Source organism: Rhinopithecus roxellana, chromosome 11 (genome assembly GCF_007565055.1).
Source record: "Rhinopithecus roxellana isolate Shanxi Qingling chromosome 11, ASM756505v1, whole genome shotgun sequence".
NCBI lineage: Eukaryota > Metazoa > Chordata > Mammalia > Primates > Cercopithecidae > Rhinopithecus > Rhinopithecus roxellana.
Genome location: NC_044559.1, coordinates 30,704,335 through 30,720,409, shown reverse-complemented (window position 1 = coordinate 30,720,409; position 16,075 = coordinate 30,704,335). Strand labels below are relative to the sequence as shown.

General features: G+C 43.0%; 2 protein-coding genes across 2 annotated transcripts in view; one reads left to right on the top strand and one right to left on the bottom strand.

Annotated features, from left to right (window-relative positions):
* The window catches only part of DMBT1 (deleted in malignant brain tumors 1), a 164,637-nt gene that overhangs the window by 24,957 nt on the left and 123,605 nt on the right, over positions 1 to 16,075 (bottom strand). The window contains 1 exon segment of the mRNA XM_030940142.1: positions 8,845 to 8,853. Coding sequence (XP_030796002.1) covers positions 8,845 to 8,853 — 9 coding nt within the window.
* Positions 8,865 to 10,671, top strand: C11H10orf120 (chromosome 11 C10orf120 homolog). The gene is made up of 3 exons (XM_010357320.2): positions 8,865 to 9,096; positions 9,308 to 9,383; positions 9,895 to 10,671. Exons 1-3 carry the CDS (start codon positions 8,921 to 8,923, stop codon positions 10,648 to 10,650), a joined length of 1,008 nt encoding a protein of 335 aa, XP_010355622.2. The 5' UTR covers positions 8,865 to 8,920; the 3' UTR covers positions 10,651 to 10,671.

Here is a 16,075-nt window from a genome sequence, read left to right as displayed (position 1 = left end):
TTGTTTGTGATGACTGGAGTGATACAGTGAATATGCAGAGACTAGTATTCGCCACAATCTAGGCCACTCAATAGCTCTTTATTGAGCATTTCCATGAATGTAACTTCTCATTCTATCTTCCCAACTACCCTCTAAGACAAGTCATATTACTATTCTAGTTGTACATATGAAACAGAGGCTTCCCAGTTTACATGACTCCCTAGAGATAGTAAGCTGTATACACTGCTGGTGGGAATGTAAGCTAGTTCAGACTTTGTGGAAAGCAGTCTGGAGATTCCTCAAAGAACTGAAAACAAAACTACCATTTGACCTGGCAATCCCATGATTCAGTATATACCTATGTCATTCTATGACAAAAACACATGTATACATATGTTCATCACAGCATCATTCACAATAGCAAAGACATGGAATCAACCTAAAAGAATAAACCCATTCTCCTATGTGAATTAATGCAGGAACAGAAAACCAAATATCACATGTTTTCACCTGTAAGTGGGAGCTAAGCATTGGGTACACATGGACACAAAGAAAGGAACAGTAGACACCAGGGCCTACTGTGAGGAGAGTGAGGATTAAAAAGCTACCAATTGGATACTATGCTTATTACCTGGGCAATAAAATAATCTGTACAACAAACCCCTGTGATGCATAATTTACCCATATAACAAACCCACATGGACCCCCTGAATCTGAAATAAATGTTGGAAGGAAAAAAATGACATAGGCATTAATGTCATTTTTTTCTCCTCACACCCCACCCAGAAATAGGGTTGCCTGATAATACACAGGATACCCAATTAAATTTGAAGTTTCAATAAAAATGAATAATTCTTTATATAAGTAAATGAGACATATCGGAAATTCAAATTTAACAGATGCCCTGTATTTTTATTTGCTACATTTGTCAACTTCATTCAGAGAGCCGGTTGTTAACATTTACTAGCACACCAATGATTCCATACCCATGCTATTGACCATCATACTCTAGTACCTCTTTATTAGGATCATGGCATCAAAACCCATTAGAAAAGTCAACTAACCCCTCAGGGTTTTATTCTGTGACCTCAACTGACCACATTTCTAAAGAGAAAATTCAGGCATCTAGAGACATATTTTTCGGAGCCTTTTTTTTTTTTCTTTGAGACAGTCTTGCTCTGTCACCAGGCTGGAGTGCAGTGGCATGATCTCAGCACACTGCAACCTCCACTTCCCTGGTTCAAGCGATTCCTCTACCTCAGCCTCCCAAGTAGCTGGGACTACAGGTGCGTGCCACCATGCCCGACTAATTTTTTGTATTTTAGTAGAGATGGAGTTTCACCATGTTGGCCAGGATGGTCTTGATCTCCCGATCTTGTGATCTGCCTGCCTCAGGCTCCCAAAGTGCTGGAAAGACAGGCATGAGCCACCATGCCTGGCCAAGCCTGTTGGTTCTTAAAATGTGCATCGATTGGCCTTACCGTGAAGATGAATGCATACCATATGACCTCTCCAAATCCAAGAACCCAAGCCCTCCTGTACTTCAGAAAAGAATTCCTCATGCCCTTTGGTGGATTTTAATAACAACAGAAGTAACCACAAGGGGATTACCAAGGTCTCCTTTCAGAAAGAGAATGTGGTGTTGGACGATGGTCTCCATTTAATTGGCCAGGGGAGACTAGAGAAGATCTCTCCTCATGAGCCTTGATGTCTGTTTATCATCTGCTTGACCCCCAGTGGGACAGACTCCATCTCAGAGGGAAGGTGCTTGTTGTTAGGGCCTGCAAAGAACCCAGCAGAAATTCTGGGGGAAAATAAAGACACATGTGGGCAGGAAGAGCAGCACTGTTGATGAGAATCTGAAGTTTGATGAAAATCACCCTTTCAGGCCGGGCGCGGTGGCTCAAGCCTGTAATCCCAGCACTTTGGGAGGCCGAGACGGGCGGATCACGAGGTCAGGAGATCGAGACCATCCTGGCTAACACGGTGAAACCCCGTCTCTACTAAAAAAAAATACAAAAAACTAGCCGGGCGACGTGGCAGGCGCCTGTAGTCCCAGCTACTCGGGAGGCTGAGGCAGGAGAATGGCGTAAACCCGGGAGGCGGAGCTTGCAGTGAGCTGAGATCCGGCCACTGCACTCCAGCCCCGGCGGCAGAGCGAGACTCCGTCTCAAAAAAAAAAAAAAAAAAAAAAAAAAGAAAATCACCCTTTCAGGGTTTTGATTTCCCCAGTTAATAATCTGCTCCCTTAAGAGAGACAGAAGAAGCAAAGATCAAGCTTGTGACACCTCGGTGTGGCTGAAACCTCTCCCAGAGGCCTAAATGAGAATTTAGGCCTCTCCTGCTTCTGGGTCTCACTCTTCTGGGTGAACCTCTCAAAAGAGGCTCCTCAAAGAGGCACAGCTGACCCCATTCCTTGATAATGGTTTGGAACAAGCCTGCCTAAGCCAGGTCTCCTCAACCCTTGTGCCAAAAGGAAGGAGACTGAGGAAGCTGAGCATCAAAGACTCTTTCATGCCAAGAGAGGTGGAGGCTCAGCCTGGAAACCAGGATGTCTGAGGCACATTGCTGTGGAATGCATAGAATTCTGTCCACAGGTGTTCTGCAAAGGCTGTGCATCGTCTGATCCCTCTGATGTAGGCTGTGCATCGTCTGATCCTTCACAGGCAGCAGCTGAGGACATTGCCCGGGCCAGCTTCCTTTTGCACTTTACCATGCCTGCCATTCACCCGGGAACTTGCTGAGAGGAAGATTGTGACTCAGTAGTTCTGGATGGGGCCTGAGAGTCTGCTTGTCTTGGGTGATGCTGCTGCTGCCACCGCTGGTCCAGGGACAAGCTTTGAGGAGCACCTCTTATTGAGTGACCCACACAGAGAGTTGCAACTTTGCTTCTCTTGGGAACTTGTTCGAGGTGCAGGTCCTAGCCCAGACCTGCAGAATCAGGCTCTGCATTTCCACAAGACCTCCAGGAGGTTAACGTTTAATGTTTGAGAAGCACTGACCTAGAGGACACTTCCCAGAATGTGGTGTGCCCTGAGCTGGTGGTTTTGTAGAGGGGACTATGATTTTGAAGAGCACAGCTCCTTGTATAAGGTGTGGATCTCATACAATGTTAAGAAAGAGCACCATTTCCATGCTTCAAAGCGGCTACCTGCATAGACTTAGCCCTGGAGAGAGGGAGATAGTGGGTGGGTCTTCGGAGAGCCAGACTCTGCAAGATCCACCAGAGGCAGCCAGAGCCCAGGGATGGCTGCAGGGGCAACTGCAGGAGGGTAGGGAATCCCAAGGGGTTTGTGTATGACTTATTCACACACCCTCACACTTTTTGGTAGCCATTATAAAAATAAGTTGCAAAATATACTTAAAGGAAAATAAGGTAGAAAAATAAAGTTAATAAAATGAGGATAAGAAGTTAACAAACTTCAGAAGAAAAAATATCAAAGGTTTTAGAGAATGACATAGAAGAATATCACTGTATGAATGTGTGTATGTGTCTTTGTGTGTGTGTATGTGTGTGTGTTTATGTGTCTCTGTGTGTATATGTGTATGTATGTGTATATTTTTGTGTATGTATGTGTATGTGTACGTGTCTGTGTGTATGTGTATGTATATGTGTATCTCTGTGTGTGTATGTGTATGTATGTGTTTCTGTGTGTATGTGTACGTGTCTGTGTGTGTATGAGTTTGTATGTGTATGTGTATCTATGTGTGTGTATGTGTATGTATATGTGTGTGTATGTTTATGTGTGTGTATTTGTATGTGTATGTGTGTATGTGTTTGTATGTGTGTATATGTACCTGTGTGTGTATGTGTATGTACGTGTATGTGTGTATGTGTGTGTATATGTGTGTATAATATGTGAGAGTATCACTCCTACTTGAGGTAGGAGATGATTTTTTAAACAAGATGTGAAAGCACTAACCATAAAGGGAAAGGCTGATAAATTAGAGTGCAGCTAGTATAAAAATAAGGACTTCCGTTCATCAAAGGACACCTTAAAGAAAGTAAAAAGGTGAATTGCAGAGTAGGAGTGGATATTTGCAACACATTTAACTGACAAAGGGCCTATATCAAGAACATATAAAGAAATCTTACTTATCAATAAGAAAACAAAAACTAGGCCGGGCGCGGTGGCTCAAGCCTGTAATCCCAGCACTTTGGGAGGCCGAGACGGGCGGATCACGAGGTCAGGAGATCGAGACCATCCTGGCTAACACGGTGAAACCCCGTCTCTACTAAAAACTACAAAAAACTAGCCGGGCGAGGTGGCGGGCGCCTGTAGTCCCAGCTACTCGGGAGGCTGAGGCGGGAGAATGGCGTAAACCCGGGAGGCGGAGCTTGCAGTGAGCTGAGATCCGGCCACTGCACTCCAGCCTGGGTGACAGAGCGAGACTCCGTCTCAAAAAAAAAAAAAGAAAACAAAAACTAAAATATAGTGAGCAAAAGACTCGAATAGACATTTCACAAAGAGCAATCTCAATGGCCAATAGAAAAAGTGTTCAATTTTATTTGTAACCAGAAAAATGTAAATGAAAACCATCCAAGATACCACAACTTATCTACCTGTATTGGCAAGATGAATGTCAACAGGGATTCTCATACACTACTGGTGGGAATGTGAATTGGTAGAGAACAGCATGCACATAATCCCAAGGAGTCATGTACAAGAATGTTCCCCAAATCAGAAACCACTGAAATGTAAGCAACAGATGACTGATAGATAAATCATAGCATCATCATGCTAAACAGCAATAAAAAGGAATGTACAAGGATTTCAATGAGAGAATTGTAACTTTTTCTCATAACAAGGGGCACAAAGCAGACACAAAGGAATACATACTACATGAATCTGTTAATATGAAGCTCAATAATGGGTAAAACTATGTATAAAAACTAAAACCCTGATATTTTAAAACATTTAAGCAAATTATTAAAAACCTATGAAATATAAGTAGGTGTAGTGGTTAATTTTATGTCAACTCGTTTAGGCCACGGTGCCCAGGTATTTGATATGGTCTATTATTCTGAATGTTTCTGGGACAGTGTTTTTGGATGAGATTAACATTTAAATCGGTGGCATTTGAGCAAAGCCAATTGCCTTGCATTATGTGGATGAGCCTCACGAAGGCCTGAATTGAACAAAATACTGCCTTTTCCTGAGCAAGAAGCAATTCTGCCATCAGATGGCCTTTGGACTTGAACTGCAACACTGACTTCTTCCTGGGCCTCTAGCCTGCCAGCCTACCCTGCAGATTTTGCACTTACTAGCCTCTATAATCATGTGAACCAATTCCCTAAAATAAATAATAAGTAATAAATCTCTCTCATATGAGAGAATTGGATCTTTATATATATATATGTGTGTGTGTATATATATATTTGCATATATGTGTGTATGTGTGTGTGTACACACACACACAAATTGTATTGCCTTTTCTCTGGAGAACCCTGATACGATACATAAAAGTGTTTACAAATATTAAGAATAAATGAAATACATATAAAAGGTAAAGGGTGCAAGACAAAGAAATAAAGTAAACATGAAGTAAAAGATAAAAGACAGATGTGAAAGGCAGTTCAAGAGAATTTGAAAATGAACCAGGAGATGAGACTGATGCCTATGAATACAAGTCAGGACAAAACCAGGTAAAATTCAAGAATAAAACCTAATGTAAAAACAATTGAGGGGAAATATCTGTAAAACAAAACAAAAGCAAAAAGCCTGGGAAAGACAATGAGAGAAAGAGAAGGAGAGAAGGAAGTGAGCTAAAAGCAGTAGTTTGTGGAACCAGGTGTGAGAAAACCGGACTTGCCCATAGTGTAGAGCTTTGTTGCTATGGTGACACCCCGCCCAGGTGTATCCTGTTGCAGGAAGTCAGGGACCCCAAACGGAGGGACTGGCTGAAGCCGTGGTGGAAGAACATAAATTGTGAAGATTTCATGGACATTTATCACTTCCCCAATCAATACCCTTGAGATTTCCTATGCCTGTTTTTACTTTAATCTCTTAATCCCATCATCTTCGTAAGCTGAAGAGGATGTATGTTGCCTCAGGACCCTGTGATGATTGCATTAACTGCACAAATTGTTTGTAGAGCATGTGTGTTTGAACAATATGAAATCTGGGCACCTTGAAAAAAGAACAGGATAACAGCAAAGTTCAGGGAACAAGGGAGATAAGACTTTAAACTCTGACTGCTGGTGAGCCGGACGGAACAGAGCCATATTTCTCTTCTTTCAAAAGCAAATAGGAGAAATATCGCTAAATTTTTTTTCTCAGCAAGGAACATCCCTGAGAAAGAGAATGTGCCCTGAGGGTAGGTCTATAAACGGCCCCCTTGGAGGCAGCTGTCTTTTACGGTGGAAGCTGAAGGGATGAAATAAGTCCCAGTCTCCTGTAGTGTTCCCAGGCTTTTTAGGCAAGGAAATTCCCACCTTATAAATTTTGGTCAGACAGGTTGTCTGCTCTCAAACTCTGTCTCCTGATAAGATGTTATCGATGACAATGCGTGCCCGAAACTTCATTAGCAATTTTAATTTCGCCCCATCCTGTGGTCCTGTGATCCCGCCCTGCCTCCACTTGTTTTGTGATATGCTATTACCTTGTGAAGCTTGTGATCTCTGTGACCCACACCCTATTCGTACACTCCCTCCCCTTTTGAAAATTGCTAATAAAAACTTGCTGGTTTTACTGCTCAGGGAGCATCACAGAACCTGCCAACATGTGATGTCTCCCCCGGACACCCAGTTTTAAAATTTCTCTCTTTCATACTCTTTCCCTTTATTTCTCAAACCAGCCGAGATGCTTAGAGAAATAGAAAAGAACCCAAGTTAAATATTGGGGGTGGGGTTTCCCCTGATAGTATCCTTTCTCACCCTCCTTTTCTCTGAAGTCTGGAGGAGCTGGACCCTGACAATGGCACCTTTACCTGCCTGTACCTGCTGTGGCAGGGCCATAACTTTTCCATCTAAATATCTGGAGTTGACCAGGCTGCTGATGCACCAGCAGCCCTGGAATATTCCCACAAGCCCATAGCCTGAAGTAACCTTAGTGTCACTGTGTATTTCCTTTTGGTCTTTTTTTCCTCTTGCATATTTGTATTTTTACAGCATCCAAATTATATCCTATATAAGTTTTATATTCTGCCTATTTTTACATCCCATTATGTCATATTATTGCAAATTTTTTAAAGACTCAATTTTTAATGGATACACGATATTCCATCAATTGGAGTCCAACAATCCCATCAATTGTTCCACAAATATTTGTTGAGTGCATATGATGTGCCAGGTGTTGTATGGCTTGTTCAAGGTCACTCTTAATTAGCAGTTGAGTGTGGGACACATGGGAAAGCCAATGAATGCACTCCAAAAGGCATTTTCTTCACTACTCAGAGGCTGTCTACTGATTTCCAGGCTCACAAATGGTCTAAGTAACTGAATTTGCCTGTGTCGACTGGAAAAGTACCTCCATATTTTAGCGCCTACATGGGTCTGAGCACTGGCCCAACTCACAAATATCCACTGTGCATTTCCGGTAAGGCAAAGGAATTTTAGGACCTGTATTTGTCAGAGATAACATGGCAATCTTTTTCCATGATCTGCTTCTTTACTTTTTAAATTTACGTTTTCAAATACCTAATACATTCATGTGGTTCTACATTCAAGACGATATAATCATGAAATGGCTCATTCCCACAACTTCATCTGCTGAATACCTACTGTTTCATTAGTTTTTTGTGTATTATTCTGAAGTTTCCTTATGCAAATACAAATGCATACATGCTTATTTTTTCCCTCCCCAACACATAAAACTATTCTAGAATGTATATATGTTATCATCTTGCTTTTTGCATTTAATTATGCTTCTTGGAATTATTTCCATATAAGTAAAGGTCTTCCTCCCTTGATCATTTTGACTCCTATAGTCGAATACTCCTATGCTACTCCATTGTATGGCTAACTAGAATTCTCTGACCAATTACTGGCTAATGGGTATTTGAGTTTGCCATGAGGTTTGTCACCTCAAACAAGGTCGCACTGACCAACCTTGTGCGTAATTTATTTTGTATCACATAACTGGCAAATACATTTATAATTTTGATACATATTGCCAAATTACCTTCCATAGAGTTTTGGCAATATCCATTCCCACAAGTGCCATTCTTAACCACACCTTTGAACAGGGACTCAGGACAATTGTTTATTGAGTTAGCAAACTGAACATCTGCCCTACACCATGCCCTCTGCTGACAACCACGCCCCAAAGAAGAATAAGATGCTGTTGGTACCTTCTTTCAGTAGAGGGAGAGACAGACCAAGAAATCTGACTTACCAGGCAAGTCGGTATGTGAGAAAGCACCACAGCATCATGCAGAAAGTGCTATGAGAACATGGACAAAGGGCAATTTATTCTGCAAGGAGACATTCAGAGGAAGCAACAATTAAGCTGGGTCTTGAGAGACAAGCAAGTTGCCAAGGATAAGAGAGGTATTCAACACATGAGGGGACTGTGAACAATAGCTTAGACGCTTGTTTTGAGAATGATGGATAGTGTGGCGTTGATCAAGCATGAGGAGCTAAGGCTGAAGAGACAAGCGAAAGCCAGTGAGAGAGACCTTAGTTGACTGAGTCTTCCTCTTGTGAAAACTGAGCAGTCTTGTGGGTTTGTCAGTGGCAGTGACATGGTCAGATTGCCTCCCAGCCACATTTTCTATCCATTCTCTTCCTCTGGACTCCAACACACCAGGAGCCTGGCAGTGTGTGTCCATTTCACCCCAGGGAATCATTCAGTGTCTTAAACTCAGACCTCACAATAGACCCCAGGTAAGCCAGTTATGATGCAAGAAATGTTTGTGACTTACCCTCGGGCCCTCATCACATTGTCTTAGAAACAAACTCCAGGCATGAACACCTCCTGTCCTAGCTTATTGGCGGAGTATGATCAGAGAACAGAAGAATGACTGTCAGAGGATTGAAAAACAGAGGGCTAGTGACACAATGGCCCAAGAAAGGAAGAATGAAAAGCCAGTCAGAATATTTAATACCAGCTACTCCTTTCAGGATCAAGCCCCAGTGTGTTGCCAAGAGGATCTGAGTTCTGCCTCACCGTTGGGGTGAGTCTGACTTGCACTTTAGTCTGTCCATGTCAGAAAGAGGCCAAATGGAGAAGCCTACCCAGTGGTTAAAGAAACCCCTGCTCATGGCGGCTTCAGCCTGACTGGTGCAGAATAACACTTTCTGAGCCTTCCTACTCCAGGAGGGAAAAGTAGGAAGGACTTTTCCAGAATTCTGATAATTCTGATACTCCTGCTTCTCTTCTTGCAGGACATGGAGCAAATTCTACAGATCAGACCCACGGATTGCCCTCGGGAAATACTCCCCCTTGGAAAAAGAGATCCTAGTAAGTGTCCGGCAACTTTCACACAGAGGGGCCACACTGAAGCCAGCCAGTTTAGCTAGGGGGAGCCAAAGATTCACAAACCACCAGTAACAGAGCCGCCTCTCCAACAGTAGACTTGTATTGGCTGAATCTGTTAGTGGCTTCCACACTTGCACAGCAAAATACCCTTACCGACAAGTCCCACTTACAAACATAAGTAATAACAAATGATGAAAACAGTTATTTCTTCAGCTCTTACCTTGCACTGGTCACTTTCATATATGTTGTCTTGTCGAGGCTTTACCAAGACCCTGTAAAGTCAATAAAATTATTCTGAATTCATTGTAGGTCAGAGGAGAGTCAGGATTTGAACCCAAGGTTATCTGACCCCAAAAGTTCACCTGTTTTCCACTACAGAGGGGCTCAAACACTTTCCACAACGGAGGGGGAACCAGTCATTAGCAAATTGTTTCTGTGGGTGCCACCTGCCCCTGCGCTCTTGAGATTTTAATAATCCTTTCTGCATTGTCAGCATCTAGGTGGCATTCACACCATAGCAGCAAGAAGGCTTTTGGCTCACAAGCACGAGGAAGAATGCCAAATGCTCAAGGAACTACAGTTGCTGTCTCCGGACTACAAACAGGCAATGGAGTATAAAAAGGAACATTCCTTACCTTGCGCTATTTGTGCACCCCTAGGAAAAATATGGACAGCAAAGGTGATTGTGCCCCTAGAGGCATTTAAAATGCCACAACGAGAGCAGGTGAACGTCAGTAAGCACATAGAGAGAATGAGGCTTGCTCGGGCTCTGGGAAATCATCAGCGTTTACCCTACATTGAAAGGTTTACACGCTCCTCATTTCTGTCTGGGGTGGACCTGGGTCCAATGGCAAAAAATAAGGCCAGACAAAAGGAGGACAACTATGACACCCATAATTATGATGATGCTAACCAAGATGAGAAAGAGGTGGCAGAAGTAAAAAACACAAAAAGACGAGAAATAAAAATGAATGTAGTTTTCAAGTCAAAAGAACCAAAAAAATGTTTGACATACCATGGAAATGATCGCAAATCTTTCCTTCCCACAAAGAAACCGGAACGGTCCATCACAGGCCTAACGAACCGAAATCTTTTCTGCATATCAGAATTCCCTGGTGACTTAATGCTAATGAATCAGGATTTTATATCACGGAGAGACCACTTCAGTGATGTGGTCAAGACCTACAAGCTGGAAGAAGAGAGTATCTGGAAAGAGCGCATGCGTAAAGCAACTCCTTATCATTATTAAAGTTTTATTTATTGCCCAGGGTAACCACGTGTCCTGGTCCTTATTATTCCTGCCAGCTGTGCCCCAGGCTCCTTGCCACCCCATCTTATATTGGGACTTTGGCTTCCCCTGCCCAGTCTCCAGGAGGGCCTCAAGGTAAGACCTACCTGCTGAGGCTTCCTGACCTCAGGCAACTTTTGGCTGTTGCTCCCACCCTCAGCAACAGCCCAGACCTTCTCCTAACCTACTCCCATTGAGGTGTGTGTCTGTTATCTATTTCCATGAAACAAATCACCCCCAAATTTAGTAGCTTAAAACAACAATCATTAATTTTACTTGTAATTTTGTGGGTTAGCAATTTAAGCTGGGCTCAGCTGGGTGCCTCTCTTGAGCTCATCTGGGTTCCTCATGTGTCTGTAGTTAACTGCAGTAAATTAGTTGGCTCTCCTTCTGGCAACTGACAGCTGTCAACTGGGTCCATGGGGGTGACTGGGCCACATTTTTCCTTCCTCCAGCAGGCTAGCCCAGGCTTGTTCACAGGGTCATTGTGGGGTCCAAGAGGGTGAGTGGAAGTTCGCAAGGCCTCTTAAGATCAAGGCTCATAACTGGCACACTGTCACTTTTGCCACATTTCTGTTGTCCGAAGCAAGACCTGAGACCAGCCTAGATGCAAGAGTGGGTAAATGAACTTTATCTCTTGATGAGAGACCACATTGCAAAAGGCATGAAGACAAAGAAGTGGGAATATTTGGAACCATTATACAGTCAATAGCAGAGTCCCTGGAGCTGGGAACAGCCTGTAGTACAACTGAAGAAAAGAACGCTATGCCCACATCTAAAAGTTGGAGGTCTATTTCATGCTCTCCACTTCCTGCCCAGGCATACAGCTTCTGCCTTAGAAGGTAGAGCCAGCCCTTCCCAGCCTTATTTCTTTGCTACCCTCGTCTTCAATGCAGCCAGGCAGTCCACACCTTCCTCATCAAGTTAAGTGCAGTCGCAAGGCAGGCATGGCTGTAGCATGCACAATTCCTTTGGGCATGTCAGGAGCAGGTACCAAATGTCTCTGAGGTCACTATTGCTACTCCTATCAAGGCTTTGCCTGTGCCCCAATGTGGCAGATATAGTAGACAACAGCCCGGGCAGTCGGACTTTACCAAGATGGAGCTCTTATTTCTTACAATGCTTGGCCATCAACAAGGAGGATGGCTCAGAAAAGGGCTGACCCTTCCAAGTTTGCTACAAAATATGAAAATGGGTTCTCATGGGAGGAAAGAATTGGAAGCCAGGAGTTTTCTAGCCTCTTCCCTGTACACTGCCTCCTCTAAACATACACACGCACATAGATACTGCCATGGGATCTTGCTTATTGTGCAGTTCTCATGACAAGTCTCCAGTTTTCACCAATGACCCTCACACCTGCTCTGAGCCACACTCACAACCAGCCACCAACTCATAGCCATTCTGTCAGACTTTCATGGCTAGCACAGACTTCATCAAATTCAAAGCACACATGGCCTGTATAGAACCTGGACGTGTCAGTCCAATCTCCTTCCCTCCTTTCCCAGTAATCAAGAGAGAAGACAGCTGGCCATTGTCCATGACCTCGGGGAACTGTTTCAAATTGTAGGCTTGCTCACAGGCCATTTTCTTGATGCTGAGCTACTCAGTGAAAAACTGAAGTGCCCATTAATCAGTGGGCCATGGGAGTTGGGGAACAACCAGACCCTGGGCTGCACAGAGACATGAACCCTCAGCCTCTTAAGTATCTTATGGGTCAGACTCGAGTTCTAGGTGTAAATATGAGGTGAAGCATTTTTAGACATCTAGAAGAAATGAGGAATTTTTTTCCCCAAATGACAGAAGTCTTGTTGCCAAAAAAGGGGGTCCTGATCCAGACACCAAGAGAGGGTCTTGGATCTCGTGTAGGAAGAAATTCAAGGTGAGTCACAGAAAGCACTGAGAAGAGATAGTTTATTGAAAGCTACTCACTTCCAGAGTAGGGTGTCCTCAGAAAGGAAGCAGAGGAATGCATCATCTTTAAGCTTTTCTTATACAAGGCTCTTATCTATGTAAAAGCTAAGCTATGACAATGTGAGGGTGGGCCGACAGCGTGACAAGATGTATTACTTTGTTGATGAAAAAAGTTATTTTTATTTTTGGTATTTTAGTGTGTAGGTACATCAAAGCATGTCTAGAATCATCTTAAAAGCATATATTATTATGTGATATCGGGACATTTGGACATTTCATTGTAGTAGGAGTTTCTCCTTACAAGCATTATTAATCATTTTCAGCCATAAACATTTCCTCAGCCATAAACATTTCATGACCATGGGTCATGACTGGCAAGGAATGTGCCTTGCTAGTTTTAAGATGGAGCTGATTTTAAAATGGTGTCACTCTGTTTCCCTAACAATCTCACCCTGAGTTCAAGCCAGCACCTTCACCGTTTGAGACACATGATGCACTTACTCACCATCTGCATCTGAAGCATACAGGGATTCCTCGGTTAATCACACTGTGTCCTCAGCAATTCCTCACAGAGTTGGCAAGACACTGAACTTGTCCACAGGGACTTACAACTGCCTGAGGCAAGGTCAAGTTCCTTTCTAGCTCCCTCTTGCAGTGGATTTTCCACAATCGGCCTTTTCAAAGCCACAGCTCCCCTCCAAGCGGAGGGAATGTCATTAGCAGGAGACTTCACCCTTTCTCATTTTTCAGGACAACTCCATTGGCCACAGCTCCAAGTTAAGAGCATTTTGAAGTATTGTGTCAGCAGCTGCTGTGGCCAAGACAGTGACTCTGGGCAGTGTAGCATTGTCCCCAAATATCAGTGGACTCTGATTAAAGAATCAGCATGAATCAAAGAAATGGGTTAACTTTTCAGCTGAGGCAGAGTCAGAAATTGGAGGTGGAGATGAGGAAAACATTATTTCCAATGTTGAGATAACCTCTTAAATATGTATAAAATAGTGAATACCAAAGCATCCTCTGAAAACTCAAGCCAGTTTGAAAAAACTGAAAATGATTTATCTGGACCCTAAAAGTTTCTCAGGATCAGCTACATGATGTGGTATAAAGTTCGCTAAATGAGAAATAAGGAGATCAGTGCTCTCCCTATAGCTCTGTTCCCAACCAGCTGTGTGACAGGGGTAATCCACCAGGCACTCTGTGACTCAACTTCCCCATCAGTTAAACGAGTGCATTGAACTAAATGGTCAGCAAGACTCAGGCCTATCATTCATTTAATTAGCTGCGTTCAATGGAGTTGGGAGTTGACTCAATAGTTGCCGACTCCTCACCATCTGCTTAGTGTGGACAGTTACGACCTAAGTATTGTGTTACAAGAAGGCCAGATGGTGCTGGCATAGAGATATTTTCACTGACCCAAATTCTCTGAGATGCGGAAATCACCTCTGAGAACAAATTCAACCCTTTGGAAAGAGAAGAGGTCAACAGAATGCCAAGATACTGCCTTACTGGCGGTTGTCAATAGCAAACTTGTTGATAAGTGTGATATTAATTGCAGTAAACATTAATTACCTGGAGCCATTCAGAATATGCCTACAGTTTACCATGTATGGTAACTGTATGCCATCTTTCAGGAAGTCTACATGAAAATAAATGTAGATTCGGATTTGAATTTTTGAAGGTTTTAGAAAATGCCCTGGATTAAGTACTTATTTATCTTAACCACCACTTACCTGAGTTTCATAAATACATCCAGACGATAATATTTGATGAAGAGGTAAGAGACCACAAGGCCCTATGAGAGTCTTATGCTCAGTAGATTATGCTAACGGTGATGACGAATTTAGAAAGTCTTTGACATAAGCACTGGACACAAAAGAGAGCTCTGGTAATGAGTTGCTTAATCTGAAATTTCTAACAATCCCTGTTCCCTGAGAATGCTGATTAACAAAGAAGCCTTAGAGAACAAGTGATCAATTAAATTTTTACCAGAAGTTTATTATTGGGTTATCCAACAGACGAAAGCAAAATATAAATAGGCTGGGCATGGTACCTCACACCTGTAATCTCAGCACTTTGGGAGGCTGAGGCAGGTGGATCTCTTGAGGCCTGAAGTTCGAGACCAGCCTGGTCAACATGGTGAAAACCCATCGCTACTAAAAATACAAAAATTATCCGGTGTGGTGACATGTCTGTAATCCCAGTTACTCGGGAGGCTGAGGTAGGAGAATAGCTTGAACCAAGGAGGCAGAGGTTGCAGTGAACTGAGATTACACCACTGCACTCCAGCCAGGGTGACAGAGCAGGGCTCCATCTCAAAACAAAAACAAAAGCAAACAAAAACAAGCTGGAGGATCCGGGGGTAAAACATCTGGCCAACAACTTGGATATGACCAGACATTTACCTCCATTTCCTGAAGAGACACTGCACTTGTTCTATAATTCATCCCTAAATCGAATCCATTGTCCTCTTCAGGGATCCCATAGCAACTTGACTCTGCTCCTTCCCTCTCACTGACTGGCTTCCTCCTTCTACATACCATCTGTCTCAGGTATAACCCACTGGATGACAAGCCATTTCTGTAGCCAGTGCATAAGCCCAATTTAATCATTCTAGTGTCCCTAGTACCTAACATACTATATGTACTTCAATAAATGATTTTAAAATCATAATGAGGCAACATTTATATTCCTTAAGAGCTGGCACCCAAATTTATATTAAGGTAAATAGTTTTTCTTGGGGAAAAATACCTTACAGTTTATTTGGGGCTGGAAGGGGATACTTGAGAAGCCTCCTAACAATGAAAGAATGGTTAGCCTCTTTGCTTGAGGAAATGAGAGGAATTTTGCTTTTCTCTTGAAAAGAAAACGAAGAAGGGAGGAAGAAGAGAGAGCCGCTAGTGAGATGTACCCCACTGCATGGGGATGAAGGGCTTGTAAAACCCCATGTATCAAGGAGGCTGTGGGCTTTGGAGACAAGAAGTACCTAACATGTTGTTGTAAGTTGTTTGCTATGCAGAGCTCTACAGATTCCTCCCTGAGACCTTCATCATCAGAAAAGCCCATTAAATTCATGACTATGTTGTATGAATGAGCTTCAGGGACTGTGTTTGTGAATTGAGGACAGGGTTGAGTTTTGTATCAGGCAGAGAGTTCAGAAGAGAGACAGCATGTGTGGAAATGGTGTCCTACAGCCTCCTGGCAGTTTGCAGAAATCCCAAAGAAGGCTTTGAACTTCAACCAGAGGGAAATTGAGAAGTTGAGCCTGCCTCATCTAGAGCCTAAGAAGCCAGTGAACTCAAGCTCGATTTGGGGTTACGGACTGAATGAATGAGTAAGTGAATGAAAAATATAGGTGCTTAGAAATATAAGCAGCTTGAATATTGGGTTTGCCATACTTTATCTCAGTCACCCAGCTATTTGCTCTAGTCAGTTGACCATGAACACAGAACAAGATCACCATATTATACTATTT